The 22,218-nt window shown below is 41.8% G+C and overlaps 1 protein-coding gene across 1 annotated transcript in view; it reads right to left on the reverse strand.

Annotated features, from left to right (window-relative positions):
* The window catches only part of TAF4B (TATA-box binding protein associated factor 4b), a 116,564-nt gene that overhangs the window by 44,136 nt on the left and 50,210 nt on the right, over positions 1-22,218 (reverse strand). Inside the window, exons 10-13 of the mRNA XM_065399549.1 lie at positions 20,795-20,964; positions 16,778-16,908; positions 7,374-7,499; positions 6,103-6,159 (exon numbers count right to left, since the gene is read on the reverse strand). Coding sequence (XP_065255621.1) covers positions 6,103-6,159; positions 7,374-7,499; positions 16,778-16,908; positions 20,795-20,964 — 484 coding nt within the window. The remainder of the gene's footprint in view (positions 1-6,102; positions 6,160-7,373; positions 7,500-16,777; positions 16,909-20,794; positions 20,965-22,218) is intronic.

Below are 22,218 nucleotides of genomic sequence, written 5' to 3' on the forward strand. Positions count from 1 at the left end.
ACAGAATTTTGGGTATTTCCATTTTTAAACCTTTTGCTATGTTGAAATCTATTTATTCATACTATTTGCTCACTCTTCACAAGTTTATAATCTACAGCAGTACACTTTACCTCTCGGCCTGTAATTAAGTAGGGTCTGTCTACAATGCAACAACACACTTGCGGATGACTTGGGCTCACAGGGCTCAGGCTAAGGGGCTATTTAATTGTGGTGTAGACATTTGGGCTCAGGCCCAGGCCCAAGCCCTAGGATACTCCCCCCTTATGGGGCCCCATAACCCAGGCTCCAAACTGAGCCCAAACTTCTACAATGCAATTAAACAGCCCTGAGCCTGCGTCAGCGGATACAGGCCAATCGTGGCTGTTTAACTGCAGTGTAGACATACCCTTAATTTCCTTAACAGGCTCTCATGGGTGACTTTGACAAAGATTTCTTGATAACCCAAAAAGACCCTAAATGATCCCCCTTCAGGCTTTTTAAAAAGGTATGTACATTTGCTACCTTTCAGTCCTTCAGGATAGCTGATTTTCATAAGGTATGACACGCAGTTGCTCAGCAGCTTCATTCCTAAATTGCTTCAGAACGCTAGGATGTACACCCCCCATGTGGTTATGTCTAAAGCAATGGTCTAAATGACTAACACCATAATCCAGCTGCTACTGGAAGATCAGACAGCTGGTTGATGACATTGTGAGGTCTTCAACTTGTTTCCAGCTCCTATCTGCCTCTTCCAGGGGTTACTACTACACAAGAGGTGGCAGTGAACAGGAAATATGAGCTACCTTGAGGACTAGAGTCACCACTGGGAAAAGGAATGCGTGGAAGAACAGAACTAAAAAGTGGGGCAACACATGCAAGGGAACAGGAAAACCAAGCAACTGGGAAACTTTTTTTTAAATGGGAGGAGTGAATCTGTAGAAGGGGAACAGATAACCAGAGTTGTAGAGCAAGGGGTGGGGTGGGGATAAAAGGAACAGAGGTACGGAAGGGACATGAAGGGAAGTGGAAATACAGTGAGACTAGTTTTGAAACTACGACAAATGCAAATATTAGTAACTGCTAAAATAAGTTAGACCCTCTCCTACTACTGTTTCGCTGAAAAAGGTGCAGTAGCTGCCACAGTGATTTTAGGTTAAACTAAACTAAAGAGGGTGAGGAGACAGTCCATGCAAACACAAGTGCTGGAGAGATGGCCCCCGAGACACTAAAATGTGGGATATATTATTAAAAGCAGAAGAACCCCTGAATTAAAGAATTACCGTTTCCAAGGTCCCATGGCATGCACACAAGATTTCAGAAAAGAGGTGAGAGAAAGGGAAGCTTGAAAGATGAGATTTTAATTCAGATGCACAATGAGCACCACATACGACAAATGCGCTGGAATTTTCTGTTCACATGAAGCTCATGCTTGCTCATCTCGTATTATATTCCTACTCTTTAGTACATCTATTTAAGTCACATTGGAATAGAAAGTGTTAGTGGACTAGAGACCAGTCAGCACACTGATATTTAAGAACATATATCATCTGGGGAAGATACAAAGTTACTTGCACATTTCACTTTAGGGGAGGGAAAAAAGTTAAACTAAATAGTTAACTAAAACATTAAACTACAATAGAATGGGGAGTGGCAGAAAATAACTAGAATGTTAAAGTCCAAAGAACAAGAATCACAGATTCACAAAAAGGAGGTTTATACCCCAATAAACCTGAAGTAACAGAGTGGGAAAGCCATGAACAATTTACCCAGGCTTTGGGAATGCTATTACACAAAAGGCTAACTTAGTAAGTATAGTAGAAAGCACAAAATTCTTGAATGGATAAAGGAGTAGCTTGAGGCATGCCCAACAGCAGTCTAGAAAGGAATGTGTACTTTCTGTAGGTGATAATTTGCTAACAGGTTTGGGTGAAGGAGGGAAGTAAATAAAGGATCAAATTTAGTGTGGGCTAGATAGACAGAGCAGGGGCAAATCGGTGGCTGTTAATGTAGAGAAGATTGAGGAGTGAGGTTAGGCCAAAAAGGTCAGGGAAATTATTTATAATCTCATTTATAAAAGCATATGTCCACTGCCCAAGTCTCTGGATGCACTTACAATAAAACAGTTTTAAAAAGACGTTGTAGCCAGCTGTTGGATGAGAGCTAACCATGAATTTATATGTATTCACCATTGTGACAAAAACCTTCAAAACACCCCCTCTCCTGCCAATTAACAATCCCTAGGCAGATGGCAGGTATAAGTTTATAGAAATGCAGGTTGGTATTCTATAAAACAAAGAGGAGGATACAATGCAACTATCTAGAAAGGAGGACAGAATTGAGGGTGGTAAGAGGAGAAAAAATGGGAGGGATGGCGTTTAATGAATGAAGAGCGCAAAGTGGAAGTAGGATACATTATTAGGGCTCCCATGTGTGGCTGACCCCAAGGCCGCCCAAGCAGCTGACCCCAGGGACAGCCACAACAGCCCCTGCTGGAGCAGCCCCCAAAGCAGAGCCCCCCGTCCTGGCCCCCTAGAGCAGCACCTCCGTCCTGGTCCCCCAGAGCAGTACCCCCCGTCCCCAGCTAAGATTTAGTCAGGGGTATATAGTACAAGTCATGGACAGGTCACGGGATATAAACAAATTCATGGGCCCGTGACTTTTACTAAAAATACCCATGACTAAATCGTAGCCTTACATTGTTCATAGCAGGAGACATGTCATTTATGAAATACAGACACTATGGCCAAGATGGTCAAAAGTGATTGGCTATTTTGGATACCCAACTTCAGCCACATTAAAAAGTGTGATTTCCAGTTGGATTGGTGCTGAGTACTTCCTTAAAAAAAAGAAAAGAAAAAAAAAATCAGGCTCCTTAAGGTCTCTCAAGTTAGGCATCAAACACTGAAGTACCCAACGTCACTGGCCACTTTTGAAAGTCTTGGCCCATGTGTCTAAATTGTTTGACAAAGTCTTTTATTATGCCTCCATTTCTAAGGCTTCTAAACCCAAAGTTCCTAAGTCCAGTCCTCTACAAATTGTTTACCAAACTTTGGAAAACTGAACATCCCTTCAAGAAGGGTTGCATGGTTAGTTTCATTTTCAAATCCCTCCCGTGTTAGAGGCTTACGACCCACGGTTTAGACCTTTAATGGAAGGAAATTGAGTTGTATTTTAATAGGCCCTTTCATTTTTATTTTGTAGCTCTTCCTGGTGTGATCCTTACTCCTTTCTTCCATGCTTGGATGAGCAGTAAATAGTTAAAACTCTTGACATTTAAAGAATCACTGACATCCAAGTTAGCATTCCCCTTTGAAATTAATAGGGGAGGCCACATCTCAGTGCTACTGTTTCAGGTTCTCTGAAAACATTGGCAAGAGCTGCCAATTTAAAAAAGGTCTCTGCCACCACAAAAAGTTTAAAAAAAAAGTTGCTCTAAGGGAGAGCTGAAACTCTGGAGAACAATGGCAAGGCCTGTCTGTTCCCTGCCCCTCCTCACCCTGCCAGTCCTTTGCACCCCCCTCTTCAGGGCACACTGCTTAAAAGGGTCCTGGGATGTTGAAGGCTTCCAATGCTGCAGGGTTTTTCCCTGCAGGTCACCTTCTATTACAAACTTCGGCTTTTTAATTGTTATCTGTGATCTGATCCAGAGACTCAGGAATTGCTCCTGCTGTGAACAGTTCTGGGTAGCCACCATGACCTCTCCTTATTGGAAAGGCTGACCTGGAAATGGCACTACCCTTGTTCACAGGTGTGCCAAAGCCCCACAGACACTCAGGTGTTTGGGGTCAGGCTACACTCAGGGTTTGACAGGCAAAAAGGTAGTCTTGGCGATAATGAGCCTTTTCAAGTTTTAATCCTGAATTACCACAAAAAAACTGTTGATTTCTCTCTGCTCTTAGATTCCATTTGTGTTTGCATTTAAAAAATGCAAACATTCAGCCCTCTTCAAGCTTTCAGTAAAGAAGTATCAGAACGGACCAGTTGGATTTGGGCTCAATGCAACTCACAGCCCCAGAATGGAATCTGTTAAGAGAAAAATATCCTAGCTCATTAGGTTGAGTTAACAAGCTGCATTTGGAATCTTAGGAAGCTCTACTTAACTCATTCTTTAAAAGGACATTGAAATGATAGAGCAGCAGGCAACCAGAATCACACACTGATGCAAAGCTCTCTATTATTCAAAGAGGTATGGCAAACCTATGCCTGGATTCTTTTGATGGAGCGGTAATTAGAAGGAGCATTCAGTGGGGTGTACAATTTGATGGAAATATGGGACAGATGGTACAAAGGCTGTTTAAACTAATACAAAATAGAGGTCTAAAGGACATGAACTCAAATTAAGGAAGGGCTGAGCAACTAAATTCAGGTGGAGTGTCTTCTCCACCAAGGTGCCTTCTTGCTGGTTTACTAATAAGTCATTTTAAAGAGAGAACTGAACAAAATATTCAGGACTAATAATACCATCTAACTTCTTCGATTCCAATTTCCTATTGTAGTTTAGGATTTTCAGGCTCTTGTACAACATTGTTTGGAGGAAAGGAGGCCAGGAACTATATCAATTTCTTATATACAGGTACTTCTAGGTTGCAATGCTGCATTAAAATCTCCCTAAAAACCTATAAAACGCTGTGTGCTAGAAGTTATCTACACAAGATAGATAATGGAAATCAGGATGCAACCACACAAACATTTGAAGAGACATTTGCTGCAATCTCAGTGACATGAGAATCAATTTGGACAGAGTATTTAGGCAACCCTGCCACTTGCAAATTGTAAGCTTGACAATATTCTTAGCACAAGATGAAAAAAAACCCCCAACATAATAAAAGCAAGTTCTCCCTTCTGCCCTTCCTCCCTTCTCTCATTTTATGTATTTCTCTTTCTACTTTGGTGGAAATCCAGAGCATTGATTTTAGGACTATTTTACTGGATTTCCATTTGTTTTGCCTCAGCTCCTACATTAATCCAAACAATAAGGGCCTTTAAAGCATTCATAAATAACCTGCTAGTGCTGCTGGCACCTAGGAGCCAAGTGCAGCAATGTTAAGCAACAACAAATTTCATAGTTCAAAAGGCACAGTTAAAGAAAAAGGTTGCTCAGAAAAAAATCACTCTCATTTAGCACAAAGATTCTTAAAAATTGCATGAAATCAGTCAAGTAACTATAGAAACCAATTTCTTCAGCTCTGTATCACATGTCTCACACCTCAATTGTCTTTATTATCATCTGCTGTCAGATCCTTAATCAGAAATGTGAACAGGCTTGATGATTTATTCAGCAGGGAAAAGAATCTGTAGGTCAAGTGAAAAATTTCACACACACTCTCCCTCCCCTCCCCCCAACCTTAGGTACTTTCATTTCATTCTGTTCCCAGTAGCTCTGGGGGCAACTCCAGTGAGATCCAATATTAAGGCTCAATTAAAATAAGCTCCAATTAGTGGAGCTTTTTTCTCTCAGGCTAGAAGAGTCAGGAAATGGATATTGGGAAATGTAAAAAGTCAGCTACTGAGAGGAGGCTGCAGACATAAATGAACTTATTTGTTGATTTCTACAGTTGCTATGCAGAGGCCTCTGGGAGTAAAAGCTTAACCAGTCTAAGCTATAAACTAAAACCCCTGCAGCTAAACATGAACTGTGTGAAACAAGGGCTCCATTCCAGAACAGAAAACTGCTGGGCCCAGAAAATTAAAAGCCAGAGGCGTTTTCCATTTAAAACTAAATCCCAGTACCGCCTCCCAGCCAAAGAATTATAAGCAGTATCAGATTTACAAAACGAACAATTACCCTGGAAAAATGTAGCCTATTGTACAGTCCCAGATGCTAAATCTCAAAGTTTCTTTTTTTTTCTAATCCCACATTATATTCCTACTAAGTGTATGGCTGTAGTTTACAAAGAACCATTTCTAGACAGGCCTAAACTATGAAAATTAAATGTTAAAAAGAGCTCATAATTCATTGACCTCATTTGAAGTACTGCCCTTGCCTGTAGCAGTTCCTGTCCTTCCCCAAGGCCTCTGCAAATGGTATGCAACAGCAAAATAAACCCTGACCTAATTGCCAGGGGAGGGCTGCCAACCTTCCCTCAAAACACAAAGGCAAACATGGTAACTTGAAAGTCCTACCTCTTTCGCTTTCTGCTTTAATCGCAGCTGTTCTGGATCTTCTTTATTGGAACGACTCTATTAAAGGAAGAGAAAAATTTAACAAATTACTAGCATCTAAACACCGCAGCATCCGTTAAATATTTAATAAGTGACAATTTTCTCTTGTGATTGAAAGTCTTAGCTCCAGGGGTGAACGCCTCAATCCAGATTGGCTTCTCCCTCCTCCCCCCCCAGCCTCCCTCCTCTTCATCTGGGCCTGGCTGCCTCTGTTCTAGCCTGGAGGAAGCTTAAACTGAAAATGATGCTAACGCTGTCAGTCAGGTCCAGTCTAGGCATGATGTTGTTCATGTCAGCAGCAGACACTTAAAAGGACAGGAAGTAGAGAAGAAGAAATTGTTCTTGTTTAAGTACAGTGAGATCCTAGTAAGTCTAGATTCCATACCCACCCAAGTGATTCTAGAATATGGGCCCCAGACTTCTATCAGTTCTTAAAAAAACAAACAAACAAACAAAAAAACACACTTAATCAAACTGAGCCAAGATCATATAGTCACACTCAGTGGTGCAGCATTTACACGTTTTGTTTATGCTCAAACAACAATTTTAACCAGAGCATAGGCCAGAAATGGGTCACATATTGGACTGACCAGATTGCAACACACACAGCTTGTCAAGATCACACCTCCAGAGCATCACCAGAAACAGTGGGGACAAACATTTTGACGAGGCATCATGTAGAATATTGACAAAGGCAAGCAAGTTGGATCCAGAAACGAAGACAGGTGTTCAGATTAAGAATACAGAATAAATATGGCTATATGTTTACCAGCAAGACCGAATGAACCAAAACATGGCCTTTAAGTAACTACAAGCTTTCGACTTTATTCCTTAAAGATTATTTTTATTTCTGTATCAACAATCATCATACTATGCATATGTTGTTCTTGCATTTATTTCTGGAAGATTAGGACTCCTCACTTTTAGCACCAAAAAATAAATAAATTTAGACCTAGTGGACTGGACAGTAGATATGTGGGGAGATGGCAATAGAAATTTACCCCATGGCTTGCCCGTGAGCTAAACATCCATCTCTAAGAGAAGCAAAAACCCAATAAGAACACCTTTTCTGCATGGCATAGGCCATGCTAACATATACTTACATGTTATAATAGCAAAATCCGGGATTGAGAAGTTTAATGTAGAATATAACGAGACAGGCGTCATTGGATGTCTGGTTTTCAAAAGACAGTTATTTTTCCTCGGTGGCCAACAATAAGATGTTCTCTCACCTTGGCTGCTCGTAAAAGCATTTCTCGTTCCTCTTCATCCTTCCTCTGTTTTTCCATGTGATCCAGCTTCTCAAGAAATTTAAGTTGTGCTCTGGTGTCACTAGATATGATATACTTATTACTCTCCTGCAAAGAAATAATGATTAGAGCTGGTCAAGCTTTTATACACTGCTAAAAACTTATCCTAGGTCAAATAAAAACGTATTGGAAAGAAGCTGAGGTGCATGAAATCCTCTTTTTCAAAGCTGATCATTGTAAGTACTTTCCATACGATTCTGCTTACGAGAGAATCCATCTGCATGTCTCCTCTCCAACTACAGTATGTTCCTAGAGGTCTGTCTATTCAGCTACTTAATAGCCAGCCCTCTGCCATTAGCATCCAGTTCCTCTATTTGACTCCCTATCCTCACTGTCTAACAAACTTCCATTTTAGATGTGTGTGATTTGAAACTGCCAGTTTACACCTAAGGGGGGGAAAAAACCACATACAAACCATTTTCTTACTAAGCAAACTTTTTTTTTTTTTTTTTTAAGTCAAAATGTTATACAACTAGGATATATATGATCCATTTTTACCACCTACTTAAGAAAACCATCATAGAGACAGGAACTATATTTCACACTGCTGGCAAAATATAATAATTTAAATGTTGCAGCATTGTTTCAGCTAGTCATTCCAGATTGTGAATTAAGCCTTACTGGTATTTCCAAAGGGATGGAAGAGGGGACTACATTTTTTCCAGAACCAGCTAAAAGATATTTAGATTGAGAACCAGAGTGCGCATTAGCACTGTTCATTATAGCTTTAGGAATATATTTTCACCTTGGTTGATTAACAATTCCCATTAACGCTAACGGTAACTATGGTACATTTGTGCATGAAGTTGAGTATAGGTAGAGTCCTGCAAATCCACGGATATCTGCAGATCATTTTTGCGGATTGGATGTGGATACAGATTTTGTAACCGCGCAGAGCTCTAAGTACAGGACCCTTAGTGTACATGAATGGTAAACACCATCATTGCTTCCCTCCTTGAGTTCTTTGAATGGAACATACTTTTACCCTTTCTAGATATAAAAAGGTAAAAAACCTAATTTAAATATGCAGGGCATGGAAGGCTAATTTTAATTATATTTTTGTTCTTATTCTTTAAATTTTATATTTAATATGCCATGTACTATCCAGAAAATATGTAGACAAGACCAAAGTGGACTTTTTCATTTGTTCTAGATAAGTTACTTGAGTGTCTCCTCTTACTGGTGGTACCCTTTTCCATCTTATCTCAGAGAAACTGAAACCTTAAGACCTATGTAATCCTTTTCTCCTCCCTCACCACTAAGTTTTCACCAGCCCAGCCCAACCCATTCCCATGTTCTTTTTAAAAAAAAAAAAAAAAATACTCCTACAGATCTGTTCTTGTCTTTTTGTCCCTTTCTCACATGGTTCATGGAACATTCACCCCTTCCTTCCTCAGGCTGCTCCAGCCCCTAATGTTATCCCCTGTGGTGTGTTTATGATGTAGTCTTGTTAGGCAAATATTTTGGGATTGGCTTTGTATTTTAACCATCGTTGTTGTATTACAAAATCACTTGGGGCAGGATGACGCTATACCACAATACCACATTATTTTGAATATGGTGTCTTTCAAAAGAGTACCCCCAAATACTTTACAGTATGCACAATAAGTTTATGGGGCAAGGATAAACTCAAACATGTGAGCAGTCGGTGATTTAAGTTCCATCTTTAGCATTTTAGTTTACACATTCCACAGAAAGAATCCAGTGCCAATCAACAACTTAAAATGGAAAAAGTATAAAACTAGTGGACACAAAGATACCTTAAAATCCACACGACTCAACCCTCTACTAATGCAGAATTCTCAACCAACCATTGCCCCAGACCTAACCAATCCCTTTCTCTCCCCTTATATGCAGCTTGAGCCCCTCTTCTAATTTATATTGCGGTATTGCCCCAGGAGCCCAATCAGAGGCCAAGCTCCCATTGTGTGAGGCATTCTAAAAAACCCAAGGTAACAGTTCCTGCCCCCAAAGAGCTTGCAATCTAAGTAAGAAACCCTAAAGCACACCCGTGAATCCCATCCTCCTCTGTCCTAGTCACTCAGTTTTGCTATTGCTCTAGGTCTTGCACCATTCCCCACAGGATGTGCATGATCCTGAAAGTCAGTATTGGTACATTAGTAGAATTTGTTTTGAAGTAGCAACCTAGAATCCACCATGTTGCAATATTGCTTTGAATGGCAGGTCAGGAGGCTGTGTGAAATTAAAATGCTTAAGACCCCTTACCAGTTTGGAATATCAGACATACAACCTGAAGTTCCCAAATGCAAGATTTAAAGCTTAAGTAGTGTAGGGAATAGAGATTTCTAACACTGCTTCAATAGGTAACAGCATCATTCTCAACTTTCATAGAGGACTCCGAAATTAGGTCTCTGAAGTAAGGCAGGAACTATTTTTTCAATTGTTTAGTTTTAAAGTTCAGTTATATGGAATATGTAAAAACTGAACATGTTAACTCAACAGATCTGCTCCCTGTGAACATTTGGCATCATAACCACTTGTTTTACAGTGATAAATCTATACATTTTATTCCTGTTCATACTGTAGAACCAATACCGCTACGTGAGAGCAAGATTCTGTTCACAGTCACGCGCCAACATAATTGTTAAATTTCCAATACAAGATTAAACTGTGCCCTGAGCTACACCTGTGCAATTCCAGCAAAGACACTGAGGTTGCACAGGTGTAACTGAGGACACAATTTGGTCTCCATAATCTATTATTGCATATCACAAGCCAGAAAGCTGGATTCATATGTCAGGTTGAGTTTGAATGGCTGGCAGTTCAAAAAAATATCCTTTTGTTTTAAAACTGAGCATGTTTGCCCTGGAAGTAATTGAAAGGCAAACACAGAACCCTCCCCAAGTGACACTCCAAGCATGTTTTCAGACTGGAACTGCACTTTAAAAATCCCATGTGTGTAAGCTTAAATTCTACAGTTCACCCCCGAACCGAAACCACCAATTCCCCCCCCCTTTTTTGTGTGTGTGCAATGCATGAAGTCCTAAAAGGGCATTGGTGCAGGTTAGTCTAATATGTTGGCTAAAGTGTACATAACTCTCCAAATATTTTACCTTAATTTTGCATGTATACATAAAGTTATTTCCACATACTCTAATGAAATGTCTCTGCAGCAGCTAGATTATAGAGGATTATGAGGCATGTCTTCAGTGGGAAAATACCTGGCAGCAAGTTCAAAAGCAGGTATGTTCCCTGTACGTGACTTGCTGTTTCCTTACTCAATTATCATGCTGTTATGAATGGGAACTCTGACAAAAGCAGCTGTGGTTTAGTATGCCAACTCCTACCAAGAATTCCCCCCAAATTGGGGCAACAAAGAAAAATAGAGACCCCTTGAGGAGTAGATGGTTCTTTCTAGCTCAGTCCAAAAACACACCAAAAAAAAGGGACCACTAAGTGGAGGGAGCATTAAACTGCTTATAATAATGGCCACCTCTGTCATTTAGGCAGAGCAGGCTGCAGAATGTTCTAACAGTAGTTATCAGTTAAAGCCCCCTTTGAAAATGGCCACCATCTCTCCTTGTTCGCAATAGGACTGAAGCTACTGTTGCTCAAGAAAGATGGTGGGCTCATATGCCATGAAACAGCAGGGATACTCAGTCTGGTTGAGATGCTGGCACCTCTCCATGGAATTCCCTGTAGTACACCATTGCATCCTTCTGCCTCTGCAAAGAGGCATGGGGAAAACTGATCACTAATCCTAAAAAAATGCTCACGTGTAATACATGAACAAAATTTCAGTGAGTTTTAACTATATGGGAAGTTTGAAGAGTGTGTTCAGTTATTGAGATTACTGGGCACAAAAAAGGCTGATGATAGGTACTAAATTGCTTAAAAGCCCTACTTAGTTTTAACTCCTGAACAGATTAGCAAACTCGCTGAGTACATAATGATATTTTCTGAGACGTTACGAGTCAGCACAGTAGTTTGGGGGAGGATACATACATAAAGGGTTGAACCCTTGCTTTATGCAGAAAAACTCAACTTTATGGAGTTGCTAGTGATGTCTCCACAACACAGCCTAACTTCTCATTTGCTTTGACTGGTGTTCCACAGTGATCCATCCACAATGACACCTAGATATGTCTCCCATACACAAAGCCCATCAACATGTAGGAAAAATTTGAACTACTCTTATGTTTCAATGCAGACAAGCCCAAGAATCTTTTGTCACTGTGTTGTCTAATTGCTTAAGACTGTTGGGACCCTTTTGAAATACCTTACAATCCTTTAGTTTTGGCTAACCCGAAATTGTGTCATCTGCAAGATTTTCCAGCCTCACTATTCACAACTTCTTCCATCTCATTCAATACACTAAAAACTTCTTAGAAGACACATCTTAGATACTTTACTATTAACCTCTTTCCATGTAGAAACTGACCATTTATTCCCACTCTGTTCTCTAGCTAGTTTCTAAGCCATGACAGAATTTTACCTTGTATACCATGACTACATGAATACCTACAACAAGAAGCTTTTGTGGCAACTATCAAAGGCTTTTTGAAAGGCAGTCATATCTACTGCTCTCCTTGAGCGATTCTGTTGATTCCCCCAAAGAACTAATTAGGGTGGACAGGCAGATCTACTTTTACAGAGCTTAAAGTCCATACCAATTTCTATCAGGATGGAGAATTTGGATGGAGAGGGCCCGGAACGTGCCCATACCAAAATTAAACACACTCTTTGCCTAGCAACAGGCTTACTTGGGGACATGAGCTCCTCTCATAGTTCATTTATTGTTTCATTTTTGTGGTCTTCCTATTGCTACAACCCGTTATAAAACTGCATCATTGCAGAACATCACCCAAGAAGATAGCTGCTAAGATTGGCTAGCTCGCCCTCCTTTATTGATCTGCATTAACTACCAGTTATAACAGCTGTAACAACTTCATATATTCATAGAGTAACTAGACTTATCTATGGATTCACATGTGTTGTAATGGCTACGCACAACAGAGCTAAAATTAAAGAGGTTATGGAAGCTTCAACATCAGTTTCCTTACTTTTGAGAATAGGAGAACAATACAGCACATTTTAAGTCAGTTACTTTAATAAAAGACATTGAAAAAGTTGTGTCAGTGACTAGCTCACAAGATGCAGAATTTCATAGTGGACTCAAATGCAGATTTTATTTACAGACTGTTTCTTTAGAAGGACTAGAACAAAAATACTATGCATGTTGCTCTCCTGTAGTATTTACTTCTCTATCCATCAAGGGGAAGAATTACTTGCTTTTGGCCTGACTCAACTCCCAAGAGGATTTTCCCCCCCATTTTCACTGCTCCTATTGTACAGTATGGGTGGAAGTTATTTTAATCAAAGTGTAATCCTTGAAGAGTTACATGGTCTATCTCATATCCTGCTTTAGATACACAGATTTGAAATCTAGCTCTTTTGCACATGCAAGTCTGAATTTGTGAATGCTCACCTTGCTGGTAGAAAAATAGGGAATGTATTCCCATGTTGCAAATGAATACCTAGCCCTAGCGGAGAAGAAGGGAAGGAGAATTACACTGGGGCCACATAAACCTACAGTGTTCTTTACTTTCTACGTCTGGGAATTTATCACACTTTTAAAAAAACCCGTATATTCCTAGTTACATTATGAAAAGAGGTAGCCCCAATTTTATTTTATTTTTAAAACCACATTGTAGAGGAAGTTCATACAAGAAAACACTACCTATGCAAAAACAGATGTCTGACAAAGTCTTATTTTTCAGGGCCTGCATTTTTGCTTAAGACTATCCACATGATTGTGAATTGTTATGGCCTTTGTTTTGAGGAAATGGGACATCTGATGAAGTGTTATAATCTTTCTATCTTAGCTTCTGGCAGCTCTTGATTTGACAAATCTATTGGTTTCCATTCCATTAGGACAAAGGCAGTCAGAAGTCTATGTGCCCCATTAAGACCATTGTTCAGAAATTGCCCTTTGCTGTCTTTTGTCTTTACAGGATGCTAAAGGCATAGCTCCCCAATGTTCCTGCAAGCTTTCAGAGTCTGCTTCACCTCATTTGTGCAAAAAAGGCTTCTAATTTCCAAGTCTTTGGTTGGGATACAGAGATGTCAAACTTTGCTGACTTCCAGAGGCTCTTCTCATTAGGAGTTGGTACACTATTTTCAGATCGGATTTCGTTCCATGTCATCTTTCTGGTTTGGAGCAGCATGTCCAGTAGCTTCAGACACTATTCCGTAGACACAGCCAGGTACTTCATTTCCCATTCTCTGATAGTGCCTCTTCCATGTTTACTAATCTATAAAACGTATTTAAAAATTAAAAAACTCCTTGTGACAGTGTGCACTCACCTCTTGTGAGCACTTGCTGGCAGATGGGAGCAATTCTGCGCTCTTTCCTTTCTTTGCTGCCAGTGTCCCCTGTTGGCTATGGCCCTCAGGCAGGTCTTCAGTGGCTCAGCCCTCCAGCTAAGTCACTCAGTTAATAGTTGAATGGATGGATGAACCCCTTGTGGGGTAAAAGGTCTAACAGGGCCTGTCCCTGTGCCCTTATTCGTGTCTTTAGTCCAGTCTCTGGGCTCAGTTCTCAGCCCCTTCTGGGCTAGCGTTAGTCCATGTCTGCTCTGGTATAGAGCAGTGCCCCCAGGGCACAGGCACTGCCCTGGTACAGAGTAGTCTCCCTGGAGACTCTCTGCCTTTATCAGTTCTTTTTGCCCCAGATCTGAAGCCAGGTCACTCCTTCAAGTTCAGTCCCCTTCCGGGGTAACCAAGTCCAACAAATGGTTGGCCCTCTGCAGGGTCTTCAGCCCTGTCCATGAGCCCTTTAAATTCCTGTGCTTAAGCGTCTAAACTAAACTTGTCTCCTTTTCATGGCTTTGGTCACTGTGCGTGTGGAGGGGGAGGAGACACGGACCCGTCCACTACTCCGGATCCCAAACCAGGAACCGTATAAATAGCAGACGTGTGGTTTCCTTTAATAGCTGCTACTGCATTCCATAGGCCTTTAACCATGTAGCCCCTTCCTCTTCACCCTTACCTCAGGGCTGAAGTTCTCAACTCTTCTGCTTCCTCACTGAATGCCAATGTCACCAACAACCAGCCAGGAGCACCCCTCCGGTACCAGCCAAGAACAACTAGCTCAAACCCTGCAGTTCCATTCAGCTGAGCTTGCTGTGCTATGATTGGCTGCTTCCCTGCAGCCTTTCTAGCCTAGGGTGACCAGACATCCCAATTTTATCGGGACTGTCCCAATGTTTACTTGTTTGTCCCGCGTCCCCACCGATGTTCGGTTGGGACGCGAATTGTCCCGATATTTTGCCCTCCCGCGCACAGACGGAGGGGGATCAGGCCCCCCCGCCCCAACTCCGCCCCAGCCCCGCCCCCTCCCCCATTCGATCCTTCCCCAAATCCCCGCCTCTTCCCCAAGCAAGCTGCATTCCTCCTCCTCCCCATCCCTCCCAGGCTTGCACTAATCAGCTGTATGGCGGCGCAAGTGTGGAGGGAGGTGGGAGAAGCAGGACACGGCAGCCCAGTCAGGGGAGGCAGAGCGGAGGCGAGCTGGTGTGGGGGAGCAGGGCGTGGAGCTGCGGGTGGGAGCTCCGCCCCCACCAATTTTTCCTATGCTCCGGCGGCTCTTGGGTTTTTTTTTTTTGCTTTTGTTTCCTCTGCCACCAGCACCCCTCCCCCCCGCTTCCCGATATTTCACATCTCTCATCTGGTCACCCTATTCTAGCCAAGCCTGGAGGACCCACCTTCACCGCTCCTTTCCTGGGACAGGGCATGGGGTCTCAAAGGCGTGGTACACTTGGTCACACTCCTGTTAGTTTAGCTAGTTATTAACTTTCTTCCCACATGCAGCTTCATTTGTAAACAATTCTATCAATTTGGCAACCACATAAATGGCAGGATCCTAGCAGTGCAAGGGTGTTTTCAGTGGTTTTAATCTGAAATGTGTCTAAAAATAGTATTGGAGGGTCTACGTTTGTGGTCTTTCAATTACTTCCTTATGAAGTACCGTATATACTCGTTCATAAGCCAAATTTTTTTAGTAAAAAAGGGAAGCACCAGAGAAGGGGGTCGGCTTATGAACGGGTAAGGAGAGGGAGAGGTGGGACACAGCCCTTCCCCCCAACAGAGGGAGCAAGGAGAGGCAGCACAGCCAGCAGAGACAGAAGGGAAGAGTTGGGGCCAGAGTCTCTCCGCTTCTGGCCAGGCTGCTCTCCCCCCAGCCTCCGAAGCAGCTGCAGCTCCGGGGCTGGCAGGCTGCAGCTGTGCCACTCGGCTCCACCCCCCAGAGCAGGCTGTGGCCACGCTGCCCGGCCCGCTGGAACATGCTGCAGCCATGCTGCCCAGCCCAGCCCACTGGAACATGCTGCGGCCGCACTGCCCAGCCTGCCGGAGCAGCTCCAGCCAGGTCAGAGACATCCTCCCCCGGCCCTCCCCAGATAAGGTGGGAAGGGATGGGATGGGGAGAGTGGGGGGTCCTGGGCTAGGGGTGGGGTCATGTGGGGGGGTGGTCACATGGGTTACTCCCCTGACTCCCAGCTTCTCCCCCCCCAAAAATTTCCCCACCAGTTGCTGTCCCAGCCCATCAGGGTAAGCAGCTGGCGCGCCGGGACACTTTATTTACTTAGGTTTACCTCCGTGCCTGCGGACGCTCGAGGTAAACAAACCGTCTCAGCCCCCCAGCGGCTTATCCTGATGGCCTGGGAGCCAAAGTTTGCTGACCCCTGAATTATAGGGTCGGCTTATGAACAGGTTATAAAAATTCTGCATTTTTACTTATCCATCTTGGGGGGTCGGCTTATAAACGAACCGGCTTATGATCAAGTATATACAGTAAGTCCAATTTACAAGTAACTGCCAGCCCTTCAAACAAGCTGAGATCAGAAAGCCAAGCTCTGTTCTTTCAAGCTCATGCATCACTACCAGCAATGAAAGTTCTACAGGCAATTCAACCCTGCTTTACGGCTGTGCAAGTGTTAGCGCCACTAAAGTCAATGCAGACCAAGTAGCCATGTGAAAAGCATTTCGTTTTTAGAAATGGTACAATGGTAAAGTGCCATGAGAAAGGTCCTTGAATTAAAATTACCATTTCCATGAAATGTTTGAACTAGATTTTTTTTTTGTTTATCCGTATTTTAACTTTTAGTGCACATAGCAAAGATGTCAAAAGAGAAACATCAGGATTAATTGTAAGCCACCATTAACAGTAGCAAGCCTGGAAAATAGTCTTGGGACAGATTAAAAACTTACATACAGCATGTGTGTGTTTGTATGGAGAAAAATTTTACCTTTAAGGCTGCAAAAGAGGACAAACTTTAATGCAAAACTTGCTTAATTTCTTTTACCTTATAGGTTGTCATTCGATGCTGAGCAATTACAGTCAGTTTTTCTAGGAGCCCTCGTAATCTCTCCTGTGTAGCATGGGAGATCAAGTTCACAACATCAGAGTTAGGTTCCACAATGTCATGCCTTTTACCTGTGGAAGCAGAGAAAATCCATTACGCGTTTTAGGAGTAGCTGATAATTGAAATAATTAGCACAGCAGGTATTCTGTTCCCCCTGGAAGTCATACCCATTACGAATAAAGGTTTGGAGATTATGATTTTCCTGGTAAAGTCACAACTTCAAAGATCTTAGACATTACATTAATAAAACTTAGCCTGGAGCTTCAGAAAATATAGACATTGTTTCACTTAGCCTCTAGAATCATTCTCCTTGCAAGGTCATTTATAGGACAAAGTTAATAAGAACACAAATCAAGCCTTATGTTCGGGGGGAGAAATAGTAGCTGTAGAAATTAGTGCCATATTCTGTTAATTTCAGTAATTAAAAAAATAGAGAATTACATTTTGCCCTGTTAGACACTGCTTGTTAACAATTCATGACATTTATTTCAATGATGTTTTTTGCAATGTACTCCAGGCGTAAGAGCCTCCTCTCATCTACCCCTGACCAAACAGTATATACCAAATTAACCTAGGATTCCCTAGGTAGTAACTTGGGAAATATATATCTAGTCCAATTGGGGTCTAGACCAAACTGGGAGGGATTGCAACTGCTTTGGAGCACAGGGTCATAATTCAAAATGATCTGGACAAATTGGAGAAATGGTCTGAGTTAAACAGGATGAAGTTTAACAAAGACAAATGCAAAGTGCTCCACTTAGGAAGAAAAATCAGTTTCACACATACAGAATGGGAAGAGACTGTCTAGGAAGGAGTACAGCAGAAAGGGATCTAGGGGTCATAGTGGACCACAAGCTAAATATGAGTCAACAGTGTGATGCTGTTGCAAAAAAAGCAAACATGATTCTGGGATGTATTAACAGGTGTGTTGTGAGCAAGACACGAGAAGTCATTCTTCCGCTCTACTCTGCTCTGGTTAGGCCTCAGCTGGAGTATTGTGTCCAGTTCTGGGCACCGCATTTCAAGAAAGATGTGGAGAAATTGGAAAGGGTCCAGAGAAGAGCAACAAGAATGATTAAAGGTCTTGAGAACATGACCTATGAAGGAAGGCTGAAAGAATTGGGTTTGTTTAGTTTGGAAAAGAGAAGACTGAGAGGGGACATGATAGCAGTTTTCAGGTATCTAAAAGGGTGTCATAAGGAGGAGGGAGAAAACTTGTTCACCTTAGCCTCTAAGGATAGAACAAGAAGCAATGGGCTTAAACTGCAGCAAGGGAGGTCTAGGTTGGACATTAGGAAAAAGTTCCTAACTGTCAGGGTGGTTAAACACTGGAATAAATTGCCTAGGGAGGTTGTGGAATCTCCATCTCTGGAGATATTTAAGAGTAGGTTAGATAAATGTCTATCAGGGATGGTCTAGACAGTATTTGGTCCTGCCATGCGGGCAGGGGACTGGACTCGACCTCTCGAGTCCTAGAATCTATAAAAAAAATGAATAATGCCATCACCTCTGACCTGTTCTCTCGGGTTGCCACTCCTCTCCCTGTTCCCTGATGAGCCCTACTGCCTCTCTCCATATTTCAACAGCTGATATCGAAAAGGGAGACAGCTTTGAGCAAAGCTGCTTGGGCCGTACACCCGAAGCTAAGTGTCACCTCTGCAACCTTCTCACAGTTGCGGATAGCCAAAGAGAAGTATTCCTGTGGTTGACACAATATGTCAGCACATCTACACATAGGTACCTGGACAACCCTGACTTCTTTTTAAATAGACAGCACAGTTTAGCTACTGATAACCAATGCTGATATCAGTAAAAACAACGAGGAGTCCTTGTGGCACCTTAGAGACTAACCAATGTATTTGGGCATAAGCTTCCATGGGCTAGAGCCCACTTCATCAGATGCATGAAGTGAAAAATACAGGAGCAGGTATAAATACATGAAAGGATGGGGGTTGCTTTACCAAGTGTGAGGTCAGTCTAATGAGATAAATCAATTAACAGCAGGATACCAAGGGAGGAAAAATAACTTTTGAAGTGGTAAGAGAGTGGCCCATTACAGACAGTTGACAAGAAGGTGAGAGTAACAGTAGGGAGAAATTAGTAATGGGGAATTAAGTTTAGGTTTTGTAATGACCCAACCACTCCCAGTCTTTATTCAGGCCTAATCTGATGGTATCCAGTTTGCAAATTAATTCCAGTTCTGCAGTTTCATGTTGGAGTCTGTTTTTGAAGTTTTTTTGTTGAAGAATTGCCACTTTTAGGTCTGTTATTGAGTGACCAGAGAGACTGAAGTGTTCTCCTACTGGTTTTTGAATGTTATGATTCCTGATGTCAGATTTGTGTCCAACCTATCCTGAAGGATAATCCCTCACTCTCAGACCTACAGAGAGCCCCCCAACCTGAAACAAATACTCACCAGCAACTACACACCACACAACAAAAAACACCAACTCAGGAACCAAACCCTGCTACAAACCCCGGTGCCAACTCTATCCACATATCTATTCAAGGGACACCATCATAGGACCTAACCACATCAGCCAGACCATCCAGGGCTCGTTCACCTGCACATCTACCAATGTGATATATGCCATCATGTGCCAGCAATGCCCCTCTGCCATGTACATTGGCCAAACCGGACAGTCTCTACGCAAAAGAATAAATAGACACAAATCTGATATCAGGAATCATAACATTCAAAAACCAGTAGGAGAACACTTCAATCTCTCTGGTCACTCAATAACAAACCTAAAAGTGGCAATTCTTCAACAAAAAAACTTCAGGATTAGGACCTCATTCTGCTAGGTGCTGTACAAATGTGCGCTCTCTGCAGCAAACAATCTAACACAGGCTATGTCTACATTACCGTGGTAAGTCAACCTACAGGACGCAACTCCAGCTATGTGAATAATGTAGCTGGAGTCGACGTATCTTAAGTCGAGTTACCGCGGGTCTACACCGTGGGGGGTCGACGGGGGTCAACTGGAGAGCGATCCGCTGTCAATTTGGCAGGTCTTCACTAGACCTGCTAAATCGACCGCAGGTGTATCAATCTCAGAGAGTCAATCCCGGCTGTATTGTAGGCATAGGCTGAGGTTGGGGGAAGAGAGACAATCAAGTTTTTAAATATATGCACTCTTGGTATACGCTCCCAATATTATTCATAAATACATAAATAAAAATACATACTTAAGATATAGTCTTGCCCCAACTGCCCTCAGCCCAGCTCTTTAAAATGCGAGCTGAGTTCTTGCAGGCGTTGAAGCAAAAATGGTCTGAGGAAGAGGTCTCAAGGGAAAGCAGTAGTTTTTAGCATCAATGCATGCCAACAAGATTGCTATTCCTGAAACAGCTTTCAAGATTATCAAGGGCCCTGAAGAAACTGAAAAAGGAGTATGTTGAAATGTCACCTTCCTACTAAACAGCTGTTTCCTGTGTATAAGCCAGTATGGGTTTACTTCTGATCATATGAGCAGAATCTGTAACACTTGTGTAAGTAGTACATATTTAATAGTGAGATTTCAGAGCTTGAGAACTGTCACTGGGTTGGGGGAAGGAAGGCAATTATTCATACTTTCCTAAGTTACGGGTTGCATTGGTAGAAAGCTGACTAACCAACATCCCGTTCCAATATGCCTGCGGGCAACTGATACTGTGCAGTACCTATTACAGTTCACAATCATAATTAAAAGGGTTCACACCTTCTGTTCATGCCTTTGCTGCTGTTGGAGCATTTTTTCTTTGGTTTATTTTTAAAACCCACCCAAAAATGTTTAGGACAGACTTCCTGATTGGAAGTTCAAATGAAGTATAGCTGTCTTGTTTTCCAGACTAAATAGAGATTTATGAACTCAGTATGAGATTACAATACATTATAATTTCATTTTTTAAAAGAGTGAAAATTGTTCGATGCAATCATTGAGTCCAGAATGCCAATTACGGATGCTTTGGTCTCACCTATGTCTAAGATCTTCTTTTGCAAAGCCTCTGAGGAGAGAAATGGTTCATCTGCACAAGATCGGATCAGTGTACCGACCACTTCAGAATTTGTTGCCAAGATGCATGCATTCTCTTCACTTAGGTTGACCCCAGCCATAGAAGTCACATCATTGATGTCATCTTCATCTCTACCAGAAAGAAAGCCAATTGTTATTTTGTTCTTTCCATCACATCCTGAAAGAGCCTTTTGTATTGGTGACCAGTTTTATATACAAGTGTAAACTAACTGTATATAATCATCCCTATGCATCAGTGGGCAAACAGTCTACTACAGAACCCCTTTGGAATGGAGGTTGTTCGTAACGCTGAACAAAACATTATTGATTGTTCTTTCAAAAGATTACAACTGAACATTGACTTAATACAGCTTTGAAACTTTACTATGAAGAAGAAAAATGCTGCTTTTAACTATCTGAATTTAAATGAAACAAGCACAGAAACACTTTCCTTACCTTGTCAATTTTTTTTTAAACTTCCCCTTTTTTTAAGTTTACATTTAACATGGTACTGTATTTACTTTTTTTGTCTCTGCTGCTGCCTGATTGCATACTTTGGATTCCAAATGAGGTCTGTGGTTGACTGGGCAGTTCATAACTCTGGTGTTCGTAACTCTGAGGTTCTACTGTATCTTCAGTATTCAGTGCAGTTTCTGCCCCTTTTCATTTGTTCCTCTTTTCCAGCTAGGCAATTTCTACATAATTTGTTTAGGGAAAAGGAGGCTAACAGATACTCAAACCCGTTTAATTTATTCTTAAGTGGCTGACAGACTTGTACTCCAATTCAATGTAATTAAGAAAAGGGCTAAAGCCCAGGATTATCAGAACAGTTAATTTAAAACTAAAGTCACCACTGACGTTTCCTCCCTCTACTCACCAGTAGCTGTTGAGCAATTTCAAGAGTGTATTCATAACGTATTAGCAGAATAGAATTCTTAATCTTTCAGGAAACGTGCAAATTAGACCTTCAATGCCTGGTAATTGAGTGCTAATTGATCTTCACAAGTACACTCCAATTCCCCTCTTCCTAATGACCACAGAATCTTTGGCTGCTGTGATCCCACTGTGGTATAATTACAGCTACTACCATGGACCAGCCTGTAAAGGGGGTTATGTAGTCAGTGTACCTATTAATACAGCATACACATTAAGCCACCAGAGGACTTAGCAGAAGTTCATGCTGAAATGTGGTGCTTAGATCCTTCAAGGATGGGTTCTAAAGAAACACTTGCATCGCCGGTAACATTTCATACTACTTAGTCCAAATGACTCTTTTTCTCATCTAACTTGTAGTTCAGAGCTCAAGTAAGGGACTGACAGAATATTTGGCTAAATTATAACATGGTTTTCCTCATGTAGTGTAGCTCTACTGATGTATCCATTTCT

This window comes from Emys orbicularis, chromosome 2, assembly GCF_028017835.1.
Source record: "Emys orbicularis isolate rEmyOrb1 chromosome 2, rEmyOrb1.hap1, whole genome shotgun sequence".
Taxonomy (NCBI): Eukaryota; Metazoa; Chordata; order Testudines; family Emydidae; genus Emys; species Emys orbicularis.